Here is a 19561-nt window from a genome sequence, read left to right as displayed (position 1 = left end):
TATGGTATAACCTGTGTGTTTACACATGCAAACATGCAGTTTACCTTTACAATCACTTCACTAGATAGCACTTGCTTTCTTCCACACAAAAGTTTGCAAAGCAATGTAGTTTGTAAACCATAGTGTGAGATTTATGACGTTATACTGCAGAAACCTGTTTAGCCCCCAATTTACAATCCTGGCAATTGTATTCAACTCTGTCATCGTAACTAATTACAGCTAACTGCAGATTACCATATTGCAAACTCTCATCTGTGTGAAAGAAATATGATGTTAAAAAAAAGAATCAAATATCCCGAGGGCTAATGAACAAAAATGCACTATTCCATCTTGGACTGCAAACCTGAACTCTTCGAATTGCTGCTGTAAAACTTCAAATTGCTATTTGTTGGCAAGTTGTTTTAGCCCCAAGTACTTCCACAGTAAATCACCATTACACTAATACCATACCTTTGGCCTGAAACATATTAATCTTGGTTAACAATAACTGACATTTACATTACCAATTCAATTCAGGCATTGTGGTGACTAAACATATATGCAAGAGCTTCAGGGAGAAAAGTTATTCGTTTTGAATGTGTACTTACTTTTCACTGAGAACAATTCTGAAGAAACATAATCACCAATTCTTGTTATAATCTTATAACATAAACATTCAAATCCTAATTGATCTGTAAAACATTTGACTTGGAGTAAAATCTGCATTTGTATCTTGGGTGCAGTTAACTGTACAACATAACAGTTCAGATATTTTTCCAAGATATGTATTAATATATTTTTATCTGGGACTTTAAAAACCTGTGTTCTTAGGAAGGAAAGAAAACTGGGAATCTGAAACATTATGAAGAACGTGGCACCAGAATATGACCAATAGTACCAGATCCTTCCAGGAGAGGGAGGATGGACTTTTTCTTGTTTGGTTCTTTTTTATATATTTATATTTACTAAGGCTATAAATGCCCTTGGTTTAAAAAAAACAGGCTGGGGTTGCTCCTCTTTATTTAGTGTCTTCCTCCAACTTACAAGAAGAAAAGAAGTACTTACTGCATTAAGTCTGTGTAGCCCCAGAAGCAAACATACCCCTCTCCTCACACCCACACATTATAATTGCAGTACAGCACAAAACACATTTGGACCAAGGATTTTATTTCAACTTCAGAGAACTCTCTACCAGACTCCAAATTCATCCTGAAATGTATTATCTTTAGGTTTCATATCTAGGAGGAAAATTTAACACAGTATTGATATTTAGATCGTATTTTTGCTGTATTATTTATAAGAGAGTGACAAAACAAGACAGTGCAGTTAAAAAACATTAATATAAATACTAAGTATTTGATGTGTTTATGTTTTGGGGGGGTTTTATGTTTAGATTTAATAAGGTGCCCACAAATATTCTTCAAGTAACAACAGGTATTCAACTCCTGAGGAAAACAGGATGGACTACATGTATCCCATGTTGCTTTTTGTTTCCCATCTTTTCTTGGCTTCAAATCTGAAACAGAGCACAAAATACACATTAGGAATGATGAGGGTATGTGTTTTAGGTATTTAACCATGTTATTCTTAACAACAACAAAAATCACTTATTTTTAATACTGTAATAAAGACATGAAGACAAATACAGCCACACAACCACCACTTTATTTCTGATAAAGCCTCTGTACTTAGGTCTGATACACTCCTAAAAAAGCCCACCAAAACCCAACAAGGTTAAACTAAACAAATTAGATTAGCACAAGCCTATTTCAACTAAAAAAAAAAACATTTAACTGAGATTGTATTGTACACACTTAGTGCCAATGAAACCACAAATGTTTAATTCCATACTCAAATGACTTACCCCCAAGCAAGCTTCTTTTTCTTTTGAGCTTCTTGGGCAGCCTCTGCTTCTTGCTTGCCTTTTACAAAGTTGCGGCAAGCAGCAGCTTTGGCAATTTTCACACCAAGCTAAGACATGAAAAGGAACAAAGGAAAACTGATTAGATGCAAATGGCTCATATGAAATTTAAGCCTCACAAATTACTTGGTCTGATATTGTTTCTCAAAATTCAATAGATACTAAAATATATTTCAAATATTAGGTTGATGATGCACTATTAAGACTGGACAAACAAGAATGTCTCTTGAGGGAAATACAAAGCTGTAGGATCCTGAGGCAAGCAATCCTTTTCAACAAATCCTTCATTTTCAAAACCAAAACCAAAGGCAACCGCTTATTTGATCCTTTTGCTTGTTTGTTTTATACAGACAGACATATCCAAATACACAGTCTCCATTATCAGGACCAGTCTTGCTCAGCTATGCCAACACAACAGAATCAGGTCTTACATGTGTCAAAAACACCCAACAAGACATTTTTATACAGGAAGAGCTGCTAACATAACACATTTCTCACTAGAACCACTAGACATGTTTTAATCAGTCTGTCCAAAAATACTTGATGCAGTGTCCTTAGTGTCTATCTCCACCCTTGCTTTTATATTGCAAAGGTGTGATATGCCAGCTTTCCATGCAGGTGAAAAACATCCATAAACTGATGCACTGTGAGAATTAAGTTCACTTTAGGGAATGTCAAGCGCAGGCGAGAAAGGCAGGGAAGAGTAAAGTAAAAAAGATGGGAGAAGATACAGTGAACTATGACCACTTTATTTCCCTTAATCAACATTCATAACTTGTAGTTAAATTTTGTGGTTGCTGCCTTGACTTGACATGAGTTATGAAGGAATTCATTCTCAGAAGTTACTGCTATTGTCCAAGACAAGCATGCAATTCATTTACCCCAAATTGCTACAAACTGATGTGGGAAAACAGGTTTTCCTTCAATCCACAACCAAACCTCTTGAAATTAGCAAACAGTTATATCCAGCAAACTGGATATTCTAAATGTCCCCCAAAATGTTATGGGGGCATCAAAGAATGGGAGACCCAAGGGGAAAAATACTCTTTAACACCTTGGCTGAAGTTCTACTATTAATGGTAATATACCTGAATAATCAGCAGCATCTATGCAGACAAGTATTTACTCTGAGGAATGCTTTATCCAGGTAAGATGAAAGAGAACTCTAGAACACATCTGCAGGTGTAGATGCACTGACACATTTTCCACAACTATCCCATCAAACACACAATAGGTAGGTGATCATTTTGTTAACAAAGCAAAAAAAAAAAAAAAGCAAAAACAGCATCACAAGCTCTTCTACAAGCTCCAAGTAATGGACTTCTCAGGGTTCAAGAATGAAAAAAGGAGCTTTTAAAGAAAGGCAGCAAGCACAACTCAGTTTATGCTTTGTTTGAGGCTCTAAATGCTGCCAACACAAGCAGACAGGAGCTGAGCATAACAGTTTGAAAGGAAAACAGATATTTTCATAAACATAATATTTAAAAAGGAAAAACTAAACAAGTCTCTCATCCACTATTTGCATGTGTTATAATGCCCTAAATATATATTTGGAATCATCTTCATGCACAAAATACTGTGACCAGCTACTTCAAAACTTTTATATTATCTACGTAATTTTCCCCTGAGCATTAACATTTTTTATTAACAGTAATTCAATGCCAACATCTGAACTGCTAAATTTCAGGTCAAAGACTAAAACATAACATTCTTTTATTTGCATTGTCACTTAATATTTAAGGGCAGCTATTAACCTTAATATAATTGCAGTATAAAAATGCTTAAGAAAACTCACCTAAAATATTCAAAAAATGTTTACTTTTAAATTGAAACAGGAGTAATTATTAGTTTAAACAATAGAGCAATCTGATGGCTGAAGTCAGTCAGCAGAACCATGCCTTTATTAGAGGTATTTTACCTCCTAACACACTTGAAAATTAACTTTTACTGTGTGATGAATAACAGAACCTCCTTAAAATATATTCTACTGGCCTATTGAGCACTTATACACACACAAATATACACAAGGGAGCTCTAAACAAGGGCTGCAGAAAAATCTTTATCTGCATTTTTTGGAAGACAGAATGAGTTCTTCCATCTTTGAAAAGTACAGAAAAAATGGGACAATAAGAGCCTCTGCAGTGCATGTGGAAGTAAATGCAGAATCATTTTGCAGCATTGTTATAATTTCTAGGCTACACAGAGTCAAATTTTCAAGATACAAAAACAAATGTTGCATATAAACACACACATTTTAGTCAGATTAAATGTCTTCTGCTCCCACCCAAACCCAGACATACATCTTCACTCCCTGCTCCCCCCCATAAGAAATCCATAAAAGCTTGGTCAATGGATTTTACATTAAAAAAAACCCACCATACTAACATTTCAGGTCATCAGATAACTCAATAAAATACAATCTTAAAAGAAGTAAGAAAGCATGAATAAAAATATATACAACAATTTCTTGTGTAGTCAAAGTATCAGCATTTTCCATATAGAACATCCAATATTTTGCTGCATTTTAATTAAGGTGTCTAAACATTATCACAAAGAACTGCAAATTGGTCAGAGCACGCAGTAAGGAAAATTAAGCTCTAAAGGCTTTTTATCACCATATTTCAGGAACCAAGGGTGTAAAATGTTCTAATTTGGGATATATTAAAAGCCATAAAAGGTCTTTCAAAAAGATTAATGGTACTTTGCTTGGATTTAAGATAAGGGCTTTAGCTGGTTGGAAAAGCAGGGCCCTGGCTAGACCCTTGAGGCATTCATCTTTACAGCCACTTGGAAGATTTGTAAAAGCGTCTGCATAACCTCAAGCAAACGCACTGCGACATTTTTTTTTCAAATTCCTTTCAATTTTACAGGTTTAAAGTGTGTAAATCATACTGGGTAGTAAAGCTGACATAATGGTTCATCCTTGTAACACTATATATGTTTGTATTTTGAGACAAACTTAAAAAACAACTTAGTTTCGACAGGGCAAAGCCCTTTCCATTTTGAAGTTGACCAATAATCATGCCAAATATCTTGCTCTAGATGTTTAATGCAGCATAAATGAAAATTTCCTACTCATCTGAAATTGTTACCTTGTAACAAATATCTGAAGCTTTGCTTCTTTTTGAACACTTCCAAGGCATTTATTTAAAAATACCAATTATCATACTTTAACTTTTTATGGAATAACAGGTCTCTATGAAAAATATTTATGCTATTCTCTTTTGTTCTTTAATTAAATGAAAACAGATGTTTTCTGAAGTAAAGCGGAACCATTACTGGAGTACTTAAAGTGTTAAGGTCTTTAATTTTTATATCAGTTTGGTCTACAATTCCTGATTGTCTTTACTCAAGCTCAACATTAATGTCAAGCAAGTTACCTAGGAGACGAAAGAGATCAAAGAGACAAAAAACCCTCAAATGTCTGATTAATCAAGCCTGCAAACAGCTTATTTCTTTTAGCCTGCATGCAAGTATGAAAATGAGATTCTGGGAGCCGTACATTGTGCAGATTTGTTCATTCTTATCAGAACAAAGCCAGCGGCAGCTTATTTCATGGATCATTGGCACTGTCATCAGTGCTACACAGAACGGGTGACAGCTCCTCATTTTGAGGCTTGAACAAAATTAGCAAAAAGTCGGCACAAATTAGCCTCTCATCTTTTTAGTAATATGACATTATTCATTTACTTTTTATCCAATTTTTAATTTTTTCCTTGTCAGCTATCCCTTTCTAGTGTTTCTTGCACAGCATCATAAAACACTTTTAAAACAAGCAAAGAAATGGCTGAAGTTGAAATAGAATGTAAAGTTCAGGCAGAAGAGTAAACATTTTTATTAAGTTGCAACAGAATCTACTGTAACTTCCAGAAAACTTCCTTGCAAATCAGGACATTTAACATTAAATATCACAAAGCAAAGACCTGCCTTTAAGATAGGACTGTAAAATGTAAATGCTGAACGATACAAGTATGAGACAACGGAATCAAGAACTGCTCCAGAAATACTGAGGTATGAAATACAAAATATTAAACCTACAAAAGCTCCAACAAAACATCTATATTCAAACAGGTTCTGAAATATCCTGTGATCATAGCAGAGAAGCCAAACAGCCTTTTAATATAGTGTTACAGTTTCTCATCAAATATGAATCTAGTTATTCCAGGCTTGCCTCTAGCAATGATTTTCTCCTTTTATGTTATGGAATGTTATCCATTGCTGACGTATATAAAATATATAAAGCAAACAAGAATACCGAGTGGATTTTGCACTGAAAATTGTCCCCTTTCAATGATGTGCTCAACTTCCCCTTTAAAATACTTTTGTAATACCTTTGTTGTATTTTTATGCTGTGTATTTCAACACCACATTATATTTGGATGACATAGCAATGGAGCAAGGACAGGAAACTGTTCTAATATTAAGCTCTTTGCTAGACTTAAACATTTAAATGCAAGTAACTTCCTCCATTCACAAGAAAACACAGCATTAAAAAATTAACCATAAGCTGTTAGATGCTTTACAGAGCCCCCTTATAACAAAGGCAGTTTTAAAAAAAGAACTGTAGTACTGTTTTCAGCAATTTCTTTATCTCTGTTCTTCTAAGTAAGAAAGCTTATTAACAAGCTTTGAACTTAAAATCACATTTACAATAATGTGCCATCAACAGTTTTATAAGCTAATTAGAAAAAAAGATTAATTAATGACTGGCTGCTAATAAAATGGCAATCATGAAGAAAGAAACCAAGGGTGCTAAGCTTCAACTACCACCAATTAAGAGCTAATTACAAACAAATTATATATGTGTTTTGCTGTGGGCTTTAATTTACTAAAATGGTTTTAATTAAAAGAGAAAACATGCTGATTAATTGAACTGCAGAAAAAATCTACAGTATAAACTGTGCTTTGTCTGTCTCTTTAATTAGACTTGTAACATCTGAAATCTTTTTTTAAGGTTTGTTAAGGAAAAGATATACATAATTAAGGGAGCATAAGAATGTAATTCTAGGTGATAACCCTGCCATGTTCCAAAGGTTAAAAGAAAACCACCTCAATGAAGAGGAGTATTTGGAAGCACCTTCACCAAGGTAAGAAAGAAATCCTTCACAGATAAAAAACCTTTTTTTTTCTTTTTTTTTGGGGGGGTGATGGGGACAGTTCTTCCACAACAAGAGTTCCAAGTTAATTTGTGCTTGGTTACACTTCACATAAAACTGCACCACTTCAGGTACCTAAAAACACTGTGAGAAATTGTGAACGTTGCACAGAACTTAAGAAATTTTATTTTACCAACAGAAGAGCATCAAGTACTAACTCCTGTCCATCTCTGACAGTAATGTCATCACAACCAACTATTTCCTACCCAGATTCCCACATGGAAACCAGTTTCCAGAATGGTTCTCAGCAGTAATAACCAACAAACTGCCTTGTGTGCTTCCCTTTCTTATTTATATGACTAGAGGTTACTTGCAGACAGGAGATACTAATTTGATTACGAGAAAATGGTCAAAACTAATGCATCAATTTAAAGACAACAGCAGGACTGATCTTGCTGTAACATGAGGATCATATTCCAGTGAATAGCCAATTAATTTCATCAATTACAACGTAGATCCTTCATTTAAGTTGGATTAAACACCAGTGTCCCCATAAATTGCAGCTTTTTAAGTCTTTCTCCAAAATGCCAGAAGACACTAAGCCAGGCACTCAGGAAATGCTGTCAAAAAGTCAGGGGTATTTAGAGACTGACATGTGCTGCAGCAATTTAGCACACTAAATTACAAAATATTTTAGAAGTTACTTTTGACAGGTAAGTCTAATATGGTCAAGATTATATAACTGTGTTCAAGTTACAGTCCTCAGGCTAATGTGTTCTTAGACAATGTGGCACCTGCCTACCAGGCAGTTCACACAAAAAAAACCTCACCAATATGTGCAAAGTTTGGGCTTTAGTCAGATCAGCTCTCACAGTATTAGAGCCATAAGAAATCTGTATTCTGCATTTTGCAAATACAACCAAACCATGATTTGAGCACAAAAACACAATGAAAAAAACCTCTTTCTCTAGGAGGAAAAAATATATGTAAGGAGTTGTAGTGCAGAATCTTATAAGACTTTTTGGTTTACTATGAAAATAATTTTTACAAGTATCACTCCAGATTGAAACTGATTTATAGCAGAGTGAAATTAGCAGATCTCTGCACATACCATCCTTACTCAAAGGGATAAACACATCCAGCTGTGCACAGTGCTCTAATTTATCAACATTTATTCTTTAAAGAAATTTAGGTGGATTCCCACTAACACAGCAGGAACAATTTAATTACATCTCAAGATAGAATTCCACAAAAATTTTTACAAAGCATTGAGAAGTTGACGTAATTCCAAGTGTCTGTTCCCAGCTCCATATCCCAAGTATCTGCTACTATTACATCTCAGCTATCCTACCCCAGGGCATCACCAAAAAAATCTTGTCATTTCAGCCCAGCTAAGTGTTCACATGTACTTTATTTTCTTAATAACTTTCATTCTAAAAGACTCAGATTTTTTGGGGTAACTCCTACATTAATATTTCTATTGGCATCTCTCAAGTTAAGTAAGTCATCCTTAAATGCAATGTTCAAACAGCAGCTTTAGGTATGCCAGGCTACATCTGAACAGCACAACTATAAAACATGAAGGACTCTGCCCATGCTGGAAGCCCTGGAACGTGATAACAAAGGCAGCAACTGGATTACAATAATAAACACTAACTGTGCATATTGTACCATGCACACCGCAATGAATTGCTCATTTTTTTTAATACTAATAGTACTGTACTGCAGGTATTAAAGAAATAACTCAGTCTAACTGTGCTTGAAGCTCTACAGTGAATTAAGGAGTATGACCCACCTGCATTATTTTGTTGCTCAACACATTTATCAAAGCAGTGTTGATCTTGGACACTAATTGCATCACAGCACTGAGGTGCTCCAGCCAGAAGCTGAAGGAGCAGAGTTACTGAAGCCTAAATTATTCTCTACAACATAATGCAGAGGTGCCTTTATTTTTTTCAGGAAAATCTTCACTTGTGTATAAAATAATGAAACCAAGAACTTCAGGATCACCAGACCTCTCAGGGAAGCTGAACACCCCACAAGAGAATGCACTGTGGGGATGGCCAAGGATGCCACAGGTAGAGATCTGCTACCCTGACGACTGACAGACAGCAGGAGACAAGGGGTAACACTTGGCAGTGAGGTTTGCCCAGCAGAGATTAGACAAAATATTCAGCAGTGTAATACATACAGGTAATTTTTATAATAGAAATGCAACTGCCAACAAAAAAGGGGGAACACATCAGCCAGTCTCAAAAGCTACATATGAATCCACCCATGCAGCCACCAGTAAATACAGCCTCATGCACGAGGTGTTCAAATTCTAATTCTCACACCAAAACCTTGAAAGCTCCTGGATTGAGAAGCTGTTTTAAAATCAGCATTTGTGTGTCTTTGTCAAAGAAAAGAAAATAAAAAATAATATATTGCCCGATAGTTCATTTAATGCAGTGCAGTAACAATTTCCTTAAAGAACCTGCAACAAGTACCACCTGGAAACCTGAAGACCCAAAACTTTAAAGCTGTACCATTTAGGTTTTTAGAATGCAAAATTCCATGATGCACTGACAGCTGCTAGATTATGCATATTGCCTAAGTCATCACTGATTTTAAATGAATCTGATTTTGAAAAACCTTTTCTCACTGTGTCACAACGACAGGATATTGACAGCATCATTTTGACATTCCTTTGCTTTTTAGGACATGTTTCTACCGTCTATACTCATCATCTGTTTATTTTTGGCTTCATTTTTCTAAATACTGAAGCTGCCCTATCAGTTTCACAGGCTTATAAATGTTATACATCAAAAATTAGTTTCACTTATTAAGGCAGGAAACGGCTGTAAGAACTCTGGGATCTGTGCCTCAAAGCAAAAGCTTTATCAGCAGGTTCCAGTCACTGCTTCTTGCAAAAGAAAATGGTGCCGATTAAAACCCCATACACCTGATTTCAAAAAGAACACCTACCCACTGAACATTTCTCACATGGCTGCAAGGGGGGCTGCACCCCAAACACCACACAGCTCTTTCTCACACACTCTCTGTCCCCAGCTCCGTGACACCGCTCAAGAAAAATGAAAACTATACATAAAGAGATGAAGTTGAGATAAAAGAACAATAATTCATCCACTTATTACTCCAGACTTCAGAAGTGGTGTACTTCAATACAGCCACAGTGTAGTTCCATGCCTGACTTGCTCACAGAGCTGTGCTGCATTTGGAAGTTAGAGGGATACAAACAGCCACATAATTTAAAATTAACTCACTTCTTAGAGGCATTGTATATTGAAATCGACATTTCTGTAAACTGCTAAGAGAAGAAAAGTAGCAATTGAATGGATACAACATGAAAGCAATATTTTATTAAGTGTACTTGTGTACAAAACAATGACTGTTCAATCAGCCTCTTCCATAATCAAATCCTCTTTTTATAGCTCTTCACTGAAACAGTCACTGTTAGAAGAATTTCCTTAGGAAAAAAAAAAGTATTTTAAAAGTTCCATTAAAAAAACAAGATTCTGAAAATCACAAAGAAAAATGAACCTTGCAGTGAGCAATGGAACACATCTCTACAAGAGCAGAGAACCCCAGTGAATTCACATGGATTCTGCCTCAACAGAACTCCTCATGAGAGATCAAGCCAGCCATTTGAGTTTCCCTTCTTTCAACATATTATTTGTTCAGATAAACCCACTTAACCAAAACCAAGTCAAGGCTGTGAATACTAATAATGTTTCAAGCATTTTGTTTTCAGAATTACAACACGCTAATATTTGAAAGTCAACAATTTGGAGCTAATGTTCCACAAATAATAATACACTGCTGGAGCACCTGGGATATGCTAGATGTTGTATAATCCCATGGCTACCAAAATCAGATAACAGTTTATCATAAATATTACAAAACCTTAAAACTTCTTACATTAATTTGTTTTTATAGTCGAACAATTTGCACTAGAACCTCAGTATGTTTTATTGATTATAATACTCCAACCACTTTAGAGGAGATGGGATAATGACATTTGTGAAGGAGAACAGCAAGTTGTTCATGTTGTACACATAATAAAACAGTCAGAAGCTGGTCAGACTTAAAGGGAACACCAGGGCACATTCCTACCACTGTCAATAGCTGTTATCTTTGCAGACTGAAGTTTTGCGGTCACTGGTGACAAGGCAGATAAGAGTCCAGTCATTAGAAACTGCCCTGAGTGACTAAATGGAGGAGTTTAATGATTTTGTAAGAACACTCACTGAGGAACAGTTACTTTTACCTAACCTCAGAGAACCTTAAGAACTGTATTTCCCACTTCAAAAGCTGTCTGTTTTTAGAGTCATCACAATATTGTAATACATTGCATTAAACAGATTTAAATCTGCAATTTTACATTAAAGCTTAGTTTAAAACACTGTATTTAAGAAACATTTAAAATATTTGTATGAGAATGAGAGGCAGCTAAAATTTGTCTTTGCTTTCCTAATCCTCTTCTAATACCTTTGAATTTTGCAAGCATATACAGTGGACAGAAAATTGCCATTACCTCTGTGAAGATGGAAGAATATTCAAGATAAAGGAATGAAAGCAAAACATTATATAATTATTTTTTAGTATAAATCTAGAAGATTTATAGTTTAAATCATACTACTGATATTACTTTAAAAATATCACTTTTCCACTCACTGAAATAATTTTTTTTTTTCTTACCTGGCTTCAAAACTGTTAAACTATTTTATTAACCTAATTTTTTCCTCTCCATTTTCTCCCCTATGCACAACTAGCAGTGGGTAAAACAGCCTCTGTGGACTTCAGCTGTCTTTACTTCAGCTGCTACCAACTACTCTATGTGCACAAATTGGACAATTTCTTAGATGAAGTTACCAGAGCTATCTGATAGATTCCTCACCAGTTTTAAGTATTCACTAAGACATCTACATACAGATTTTTTTTTTCTCCCACTTGTGGCAAAGAGAGCACAGCTTCCATGAAATTACTCAGCTACACCAACTATCAAGACAACATCTTGAAAAAATGGTGTTACTTTGCACTTGGTTTTAGCTATGTATTTATACACTGAACAATTACGACAAGGAGAAAAAAATATCCATCACAATTTTAAAGCTACAGCAGTAGTACAGAGAGACAACTGTCTACACCCATTCTTCTTCAGAATTCTTCCAGCCATCAACACCTGACCACATAAATACAAGAGAAACAAGTACTGGCCCATAACTTGGGGTTCATATCTCCTTATTTGCTCTAGGCTTGCTAAATCTCTACCTGTCTTCAGGCTTCCCAAGCTTATGGGAGAGGTAATGCAAAAAAAACTTATGAGGCACAGGGAACTGAGAGAAAGAGAACATCCTACTCCTGTCCTCCTGGCTTGCAACATAGAGAAAAAACAAAAGTTCAACACAGATGACCAGATACCAACTCCTCTGAGTTGTGGAGTGAGCAGCAAGGCCCTAAAGCAAGTACTTGGACAGTTCATGGATGTATTTTCAATTCTTAAACACAGCTAAAGCTGTCCAAGCACTGCCAGATCAGCAGCAAAGTCCTTCAATCACTGACTGAATCTGCTCAGGAAACAGGAAAGATGCTGCAAACAATCTTCAATGCTGCTCTACTCATGACACTTTCAGTCCAGATGTGCAGAACTAAATGACCCCTCCGAGTTTTTGTTAACAGCCCACTTACCTCACGAATGGCTAATCTGTCACTCAGCTCCTCAGCCTTGGCAATGTCACCTTCAGCCACACACTTCTCTATGCTCAGTTCAAGGCCAGACTAGGGAAAAAAAAAATAAATGCCTTTAGAACAAAAAAGAACATATTTAAAGGGAGTACCTCCTTTCTAAAAATATTTCTTTCATAAAATTCTTTAAGACACTGCATAAACCTGTAATTTCTGAGTACCACAAATCACTCTGGCTGTGTATTGCAATGGACAGTATAATTAAGAATTCACTGAGAGGCCGCCTGAGCACAAATCATTGCATTAGTTCCACCTTATGTGCAGGATAATACTATAGGTTAAAAAAATTACACGGGCTAGTTTATGCCTGTCACAATAAAATTTCATCTGAAGATCTGGCTTATCTCTTCCATCCCTGGAGCTTTCTAAACAAAATGTGAAATATATGTGTCAGGTAACATGAAGAATGGCAATTACCACTGTATAGTTACAGTTCTAAGATCTTATCTCTCCCCAAAAACCAGAGTTCTGGCACAAAGCCACTCCACTGTGCTAATAAATTAAAAATTCTAGCAGCCCTATGGAAAACAATGAAAAAGCTTCAGGATTTAAGGGTTGTTTTCTTATTTTCAGAGGTAAACATAACTTGTTTAATGGCAACACTTATGAAAAATGTAACAATAAAAAGTAACTATCTCCTGGAAATTATAGTTGTAAATTTGTGGTGGAGTACAGAAGGGTAGCACTGACTTCAGAATTTCCCAAAATACTCACTATCATACCAAAAGATAATTTACAGCCTCACGGATTTTAAATATTAGTGAAATAAAGAAAACACATTTGACAGTTCCATAACATACACTTTTTAAGAGATAAAAAGGAAAAAGCTAATGGAATTCTTGAGAAACAGTGATCTGCAAACACTGCACTTGAGTTATTTCAGGTGGTAGACGAAAAAAAATGCACAACTGGAAGTTGCAGTGATGGCAAATCCTGTTAAGATGCCTCTTCTGAAAATAGCAAGACATATCTTCCACTAGTGATAATATCCCTGAAATTACAATGAAACAGCTGCACTTGAACACTTTGGGCCTCATTCCAGATCTATCCTGACCACTTCAATGACAACTAAATAGCCACCAAAAGTAAGAAGCAAACAAATCTTCATGACCTGCATGTAAAACTCACTTTAAGAAAATGAAAAATACAAAAATTATCATAAAGGAAGCTAAGTGAACATTTCACATAATAGAACTTACAGAGAACTTCATAAGAAATATTATAGAGCCAACAGCACTAACAGAAACTCACAATGCAGTGAGATGCTTAACTTATCCATTGTGTGTGCCAATTACTTCAAATATGACTAGTTACAGAGTAATATTTATGAACAGAGTATGTTATGAATCCAGTCAAATGTATGCTAGGTTTGCACCTTTAATTCTTGTAGCCACTGGTGTCAACTGAAGAATTGATGTGACACATTTTAAAGTTAAAACACAACGAAGCAAAACAAAAGGAAAAGTCAAACAATGCATATGAAGTGTTCCGTCTCTCACAACAGGAAAACAGGAAAACAAAACCAGACAGGAAACAAGCCTGGATACTGTCTTAAAAGAAAGCACAGCTACCATTCAAGGACATTTATTTAAAAAGCTCATAAAATCATCCTTCCTCAGAGTGACTGTGTTCTTTACACTCAGCCTCAGTTTCCTATCTCAGTTAAGGACAAGCTCTCTTACTGCCAAACACAAGCTGACACTGCCTTTGTAATAACAGTCACCTTTTGTGGAGCCCTGCTGTCCACAGGTGATTCAAATCTATCATTGATTCCAAAGTATTGTGTAAGTTCTTTCCATTTTTCTTCATTTTCCAACTGCTGACTACTAAAAACAAACAAACAAACAAACAAACAAGTCATTACTATAACCACTTCCCTTTCCACAACTTGTAATATCCTTCTCAAAGCTAAAATAAACTCTTCCATTTAGCAGACATGGTCTTTTTACCCATTCAGTTTTTTTAAAAAGTGAAATTAATTATTGCTCCCCCTTTGTGAAATTACATTTACACAATCTTGAAAGCAAGCTGATAGAATCCTAGAACCATTTAGGTTGAAAAAGTTCTTTAAGATCGAGTCTAATCATAAATCTAACACTGCCAAGGAGGAAAAAGAAGGGAAGGAGCAGGCTGAACAGGAGCTTGTATGAAGGAAGCAGGAAGAGCATTAAGTCTATCAAAGGTTACATTAAATGATACATTTGGGTAGATTTTTAAAATCAAGCAGTAACACTCCATCAAGCAATCACCGGTACAAATTCAGCCTGCCCAACAGAGACACTGAGCAAATTTAAATATATTTTACACAGTGCTCAAAGCTAGGCTTTGGCTATGAATGTGGTCAGGCTTATTGTAAGTTTTGCCTGCTACTAACAGACCTCAGGTAATCCCATTGACCTGGTTATACCTCTTAGCCACTTCATCGCTCTTTCTCTGTTTTGCTAAGGGGAAAAAAAAAGAAAAAATTCAACATTACACAGTGATACCCCACAGCATCCAATGAAGTTAAGAGAGTTCTAATTGGTCACATTTTCTTTTAAAGATCAACACACTGGGTTTTTACCCAATGATCATGCAGATTTAAACCACTCAGCTGTAAGCAACTCCTGCAATATCTATGAAGTTTTAACCAGAATGTGCAGAAGTAAGTTTTGTAAAACTGCTGAAATACACTTAACCATTATAAATCAGTATTAACTGAGTAAGTTCTACCTCCCTTTTAAATATATTACTTGCATTCTATGTGGCAATCTGTCTACAACCTCACTACCACCTTGCAATTGATGCATACAAGCAGAAAAATAAAATCCAAGATAACAGCTAGAGTACAATTCTTCATTAAAAAAAAACCACAAAAAAGAAAATCTCAAAACCTCAAAATACCCACAAAACAGCATGTATTGATACTAATTTAATTGGAAAACAAAAAATTCTGTTAGCCATTAAAAAACCACCTTTTCGGCGTCGCTTTCTTTTCCGGCATCTGTTTTCCTCTCTCACTTGCATTTTCATTTCACGGTGTTTCTTCTGAAGCTCCAAAAATTTCTACAAGATTATGAAAAACCAAGTCAGTATTTTTAATTTTCCCCCCATTTTTAAGAAATTACATAGAGAAATGTAAAATTACCCACAGTGCCTTGTGTTATCTACTACATCCCAATCTATAAATCAAGACCATGGGACTCTGATGGTGTTAAACTGGAACTGGTGCCAATCTTTCATCACCTCTCTCTGACTTTGTGCCCTCTGTACATCCCAGGACTGTTCAGATCTGACAGTTTTCTCAAGGGATGTGACACAGAACACACTTCTGCTTGTTGTGCACTCCTGAGATACACCATGTATATTTATTGCCTGGCTGGTAGCTTGTAACCAGAAATTAGTGACAGCATGGTCCTTGAACCGCAGGCTACCTACAAGAACTGAGGGGTGAAAGAAGGAAACTATTTTTGCCAGTTCTTATTTTGAATCAAAAGCCTAAAACACATTGTTTTGTTAAGGGTTTTTTGTTTTCCCCAGTCTTTACATGCAACTGCAGAATCGGGAGGTTATAAGGAACTCTTGAGTCTGAATGCTTGCAGTTAATCCTACAGCAAGCAGCAGGGCACACCTCCCCTCCCCAGCTATGAAACACTGAGCTGTAAATCCTTACCAATGCAGAAAGCACCTACCAAGTAGCTCAGAGCCCATTAACCACTGAAAACACAAGTTTTATGCAACTGTGTAGTTATGACAACTCCTTGCTGTGCTTTCAATCACCACCAAACTACCACCTAATCACTTCCTTCCTAAATTCCTGTTCACCTGGCTTTAAATAATCGAAGGTTTGTATACTCAGATCATATTTGATCCAATTTCAGATTTGTGTATTGATTATTCAACAGTGAATTATTTTACTCTAAAAATCAGCCACATGAGTACACTGCATTATACTCTTTTGGAAACCTGTAATGATACATACATTCCAGATATTTACAGAAACTCCAGGAGGGCACGTTTGAGATTCACCTTCTTCATCTGTCACTGGTACAAGAGGTTCACTGCTGGCACTACTTTCCTGTCCAGTCCCCTGAACTCTTTCAGTATCTTCTTTTTCCTCTTGCTTTGAACAGGAATCAGGTGATTCGTCTCCATCATCAGAACTCAGATCAACATCACTTTCATTCAGTCCTGGAGGTAACAGCCCACTCCACATCTTCCAGTTTATATAAAGTCCAAACTATTTCAATTCACTGCAAAGACACCAGGTTACCCATCCCAACACAAAAACAACCTGCGGAAGAGAAAAACAGAAACAGCAAAACACGTCATCAGAAATATTTTTGCTCTTCTTACACAAATATCGCTACATATTTTAGACGAGCACGTTATAAAAGCCCAAATACTTACTATTTCAGAAAGAAGATGACAACTTGATTACAGAGCCTGAGACTACTCTTTTTTTCCCCACACCTTGTCCATTAAAGTGGTGCCCCTATGCGTTTGCTTATAGCTCCTTTCAGTTTAGCAGCAAACGCCTCCCGTGCCTCCACAGGGGCAACTTCCCGGGCCAGCACAGCCACCTCCCCTTCCCGGGCCCCGGCAGGGAAGAGCCGCTGCGGGGAGGCAGCAGGCCGGGGAAGCGAAGGAGGCCAGCTGCAAAGGCAGCGAGGCGAAGAGAAACGCGGCCCAACGCCGGCCTAGGGGAAGGCCGAGGGCTCTCGCCGCGTCCCGGCGCCCGCAGAACCCCCCTCAGCCCCGCCGCCCGCGGCCGTGTTTACCTGGGCGCCATCTTGGCACCGCCGGAACACCCCGCGCGCGGATTGGGCGGGGCGGTGCAGCCAATCAGCGGGGGAATCTCAGAACTATTTAGGTTGGAAAAGGCCTCCCAGATCACTGTGTCCAACTTACGACGCAAAGCCACTGTGTCCAGCAGACCATAACACTGGGTGCTACATGAAGTCTTTCCCGGAGTCTCCTCCAGGGCCGGTGGCTCCATCACCTCCCTGGGCGGCCCGTTCCAATGTTGTCACCCTTTCAGTGAAAAAATTGCTCCTAGTGTCCAAGTTAAATCTCAATTGATGCAGCAGAAGGCCATTTCATGAAATCTCTTATTCCCTGGGAGCAGAGCCCGATGCCAGTGTGGCTCCAGCCTCCTGTCAGGGAGTCTCGGAGAGCAATAATGTCCCCCTTGAGCCTCTTTTTCTCCGACTAAACACCCCCAACTCCCTCAGCTCCTCCTCATCAGAATTGAGCTTCTTTCAGAAGGACAAGCATCAAGTTGTACAGCAATCCTTGCTGCCATAAAGGAATATGGTGTCTCTTCCAAAAGTAAACCTTGTAGTTGAGCCACACCAAAATGTTTATGCTGGGACTGAATAGTGAGGGTCATACTCTTCAAGTATTGAAAAATCCTTCCAAAGTTCCCCATAGTGCCTTGGATTGATGTGGTAAAGAGAAAACCACAAAAGTGCAAAGTCTGTGCAGAGCAAAGGAATTGTTTCTCTCTAAGATTCTGTTACACTTTGTCCTTTCAGCTCTCATAGGTGAGGCCGATGACACAGGTATTTAGGAGCAGTCTGAATGTGATCTACCAAGAACATCTTGAATAGAAGGAGCAACGGGAGGGGAGGCACAAGGAAAAGATGAAGGGACAAGGCTGACGTCACCAGCACTGAAATGTGTCTGAAAAACAGGAGGCTTTCCATCTTCCAAATAATCTGTGAGAAGATGTACTTTTGAGTGACAGTTTGACAGGTTGAAAACTCTATCTCAATATGATAATGAGAATTTTGAGAAAGGAATTGCTGACCCCAAACCACAACATGACCCAGTTGTGGACAAACAAGAGAGGAATGAGAAAAGGGCAAATATTATGAAGGTGGATAATTGGGAATATGGCTATGAGTAGGGATTTCTTGGTTGATCCCAGCTTCTGGGATTGGCTGTGCATGGAAGGAAAAACTAAATGCCTTTCTCATGGACATAAATCAGATCTTCAGATTGTTTTCCTTTTATGCCATAATTTTACATCCTCAGATTCATTTCTAAAATCAATTAATTCCGTAAGTAATCACTTTTTCATGAACTACATGTAAATTTCACACTCAGCTTGCTAACTAGATTTTCCTCTCATCTGGGAAATCAATTTTTAAGAGAGTTATTTTATTTACATTGAATAATTGGTTGTATTTGGTACACAGATAACTGGTAATTAATAACTGTATTGATACTGGGTATTCATTGTCATTTGTTCTAGTGAATTGTTAGACCATTAGACTGAACGATATTTTCTTAATGTGACCCAATTTGAACACACTCAAAAAATTAAAAGGTGTGTGACATCTTTATGACCTGTAAATTTATATGTTTGGTAGGGATACATTTTCAGAAGGCAAGTTTAATTTCAGTACACAATTTGTATCCAAACATCATGCTCCTTTTTTAGCAATTTGTAGCAAGAATGGCACTGGTGGTGCGTACAAATGAAGTGCTCAAATATCCACATTAACTGTATTTTATAATTACAAATTAAATGATTTTGTCATTTTAAAAGCCACATTTTCAGGGTAGTCTCCAATCCTCCCACAAAAAATTCCGACTTCTCACAGGTTCTTCCATAGGAAAAATGGTGGCAGGAGCTCCCGCTGGACTTTCATCAGTCCAGAAGTGTTTGTATTCACAAAGTAAGTGCTTGATGAAACTACAAAAGAGTTTGCTGGCTACTTATTAGAATTTGCAACTTGCTGCTGGGTTTTTGTGTTGAAATAATGTGTAAAGTCTTTTTATCTGCAGAAGAAAATAGAAGGCAGCACAACCTTGTGACCAGCCCTGATGT

The 19561-nt window shown here is 37.0% G+C and overlaps 1 protein-coding gene across 3 annotated transcripts; it reads right to left on the bottom strand.

Annotated features, from left to right (window-relative positions):
• Positions 1 to 1129: 1129 nt before the first annotated feature.
• Positions 1130 to 17556, bottom strand: FAM204A (family with sequence similarity 204 member A). 3 transcript variants are annotated; one of them, XM_031062577.1, is made up of 8 exons: positions 17505 to 17556; positions 16706 to 17017; positions 15699 to 15789; positions 15152 to 15185; positions 14468 to 14570; positions 12688 to 12777; positions 1844 to 1950; positions 1130 to 1495 (listed from the first exon to the last, which is right to left on the bottom strand). In XM_031062577.1, exons 2-8 carry the CDS (start codon positions 16937 to 16939, stop codon positions 1444 to 1446), a joined length of 711 nt encoding a protein of 236 aa, XP_030918437.1. In that variant the 5' UTR covers positions 16940 to 17017; positions 17505 to 17556; the 3' UTR covers positions 1130 to 1443. The 3 variants fall into 3 exon arrangements, with proteins under 3 accessions (XP_030918437.1, XP_030918438.1, XP_005427787.1); XM_031062578.1 differs by lacking the exon at positions 17505 to 17556 and adding an exon at positions 17134 to 17498 and having other exon boundaries at positions 14468 to 14567; XM_005427730.3 differs by lacking the exon at positions 17505 to 17556 and adding an exon at positions 17134 to 17497.
• Between the last annotated feature and the right edge of the window lie 2005 nt (positions 17557 to 19561).

This window comes from Geospiza fortis, unplaced genomic scaffold, assembly GCF_000277835.1.
Source record: "Geospiza fortis unplaced genomic scaffold, GeoFor_1.0 scaffold719, whole genome shotgun sequence".
NCBI lineage: Eukaryota > Metazoa > Chordata > Aves > Passeriformes > Thraupidae > Geospiza > Geospiza fortis.
Note: the sequence above shows the minus strand (reverse complement) of the source record. Positions and strands in the feature narration are given on the sequence as shown.

What these genes read in the sequence shown, in the direction of transcription:
- FAM204A (XM_031062577.1), bottom strand. Translation starts at nt 16,939, where the DNA reads ATGTGGAGTGGGCTGTTACCTCCAGGACTGAATGAAAGTGATGTTGAT. An exon ending in ACAGCAGGGCTCCACAAAAG is followed by an intron (nt 12,778 to 14,467) that starts GTGACTGTTATT and finishes TTTTTTCCCTAG; the next exon opens with TCTGGCCTTGAACTGAGCAT. An exon ending in AAAAAGAAGCTTGCTTGGGG is followed by an intron (nt 1,496 to 1,843) that starts GTAAGTCATTTG and finishes GCTCTGTTTCAG; the next exon opens with ATTTGAAGCCAAGAAAAGAT.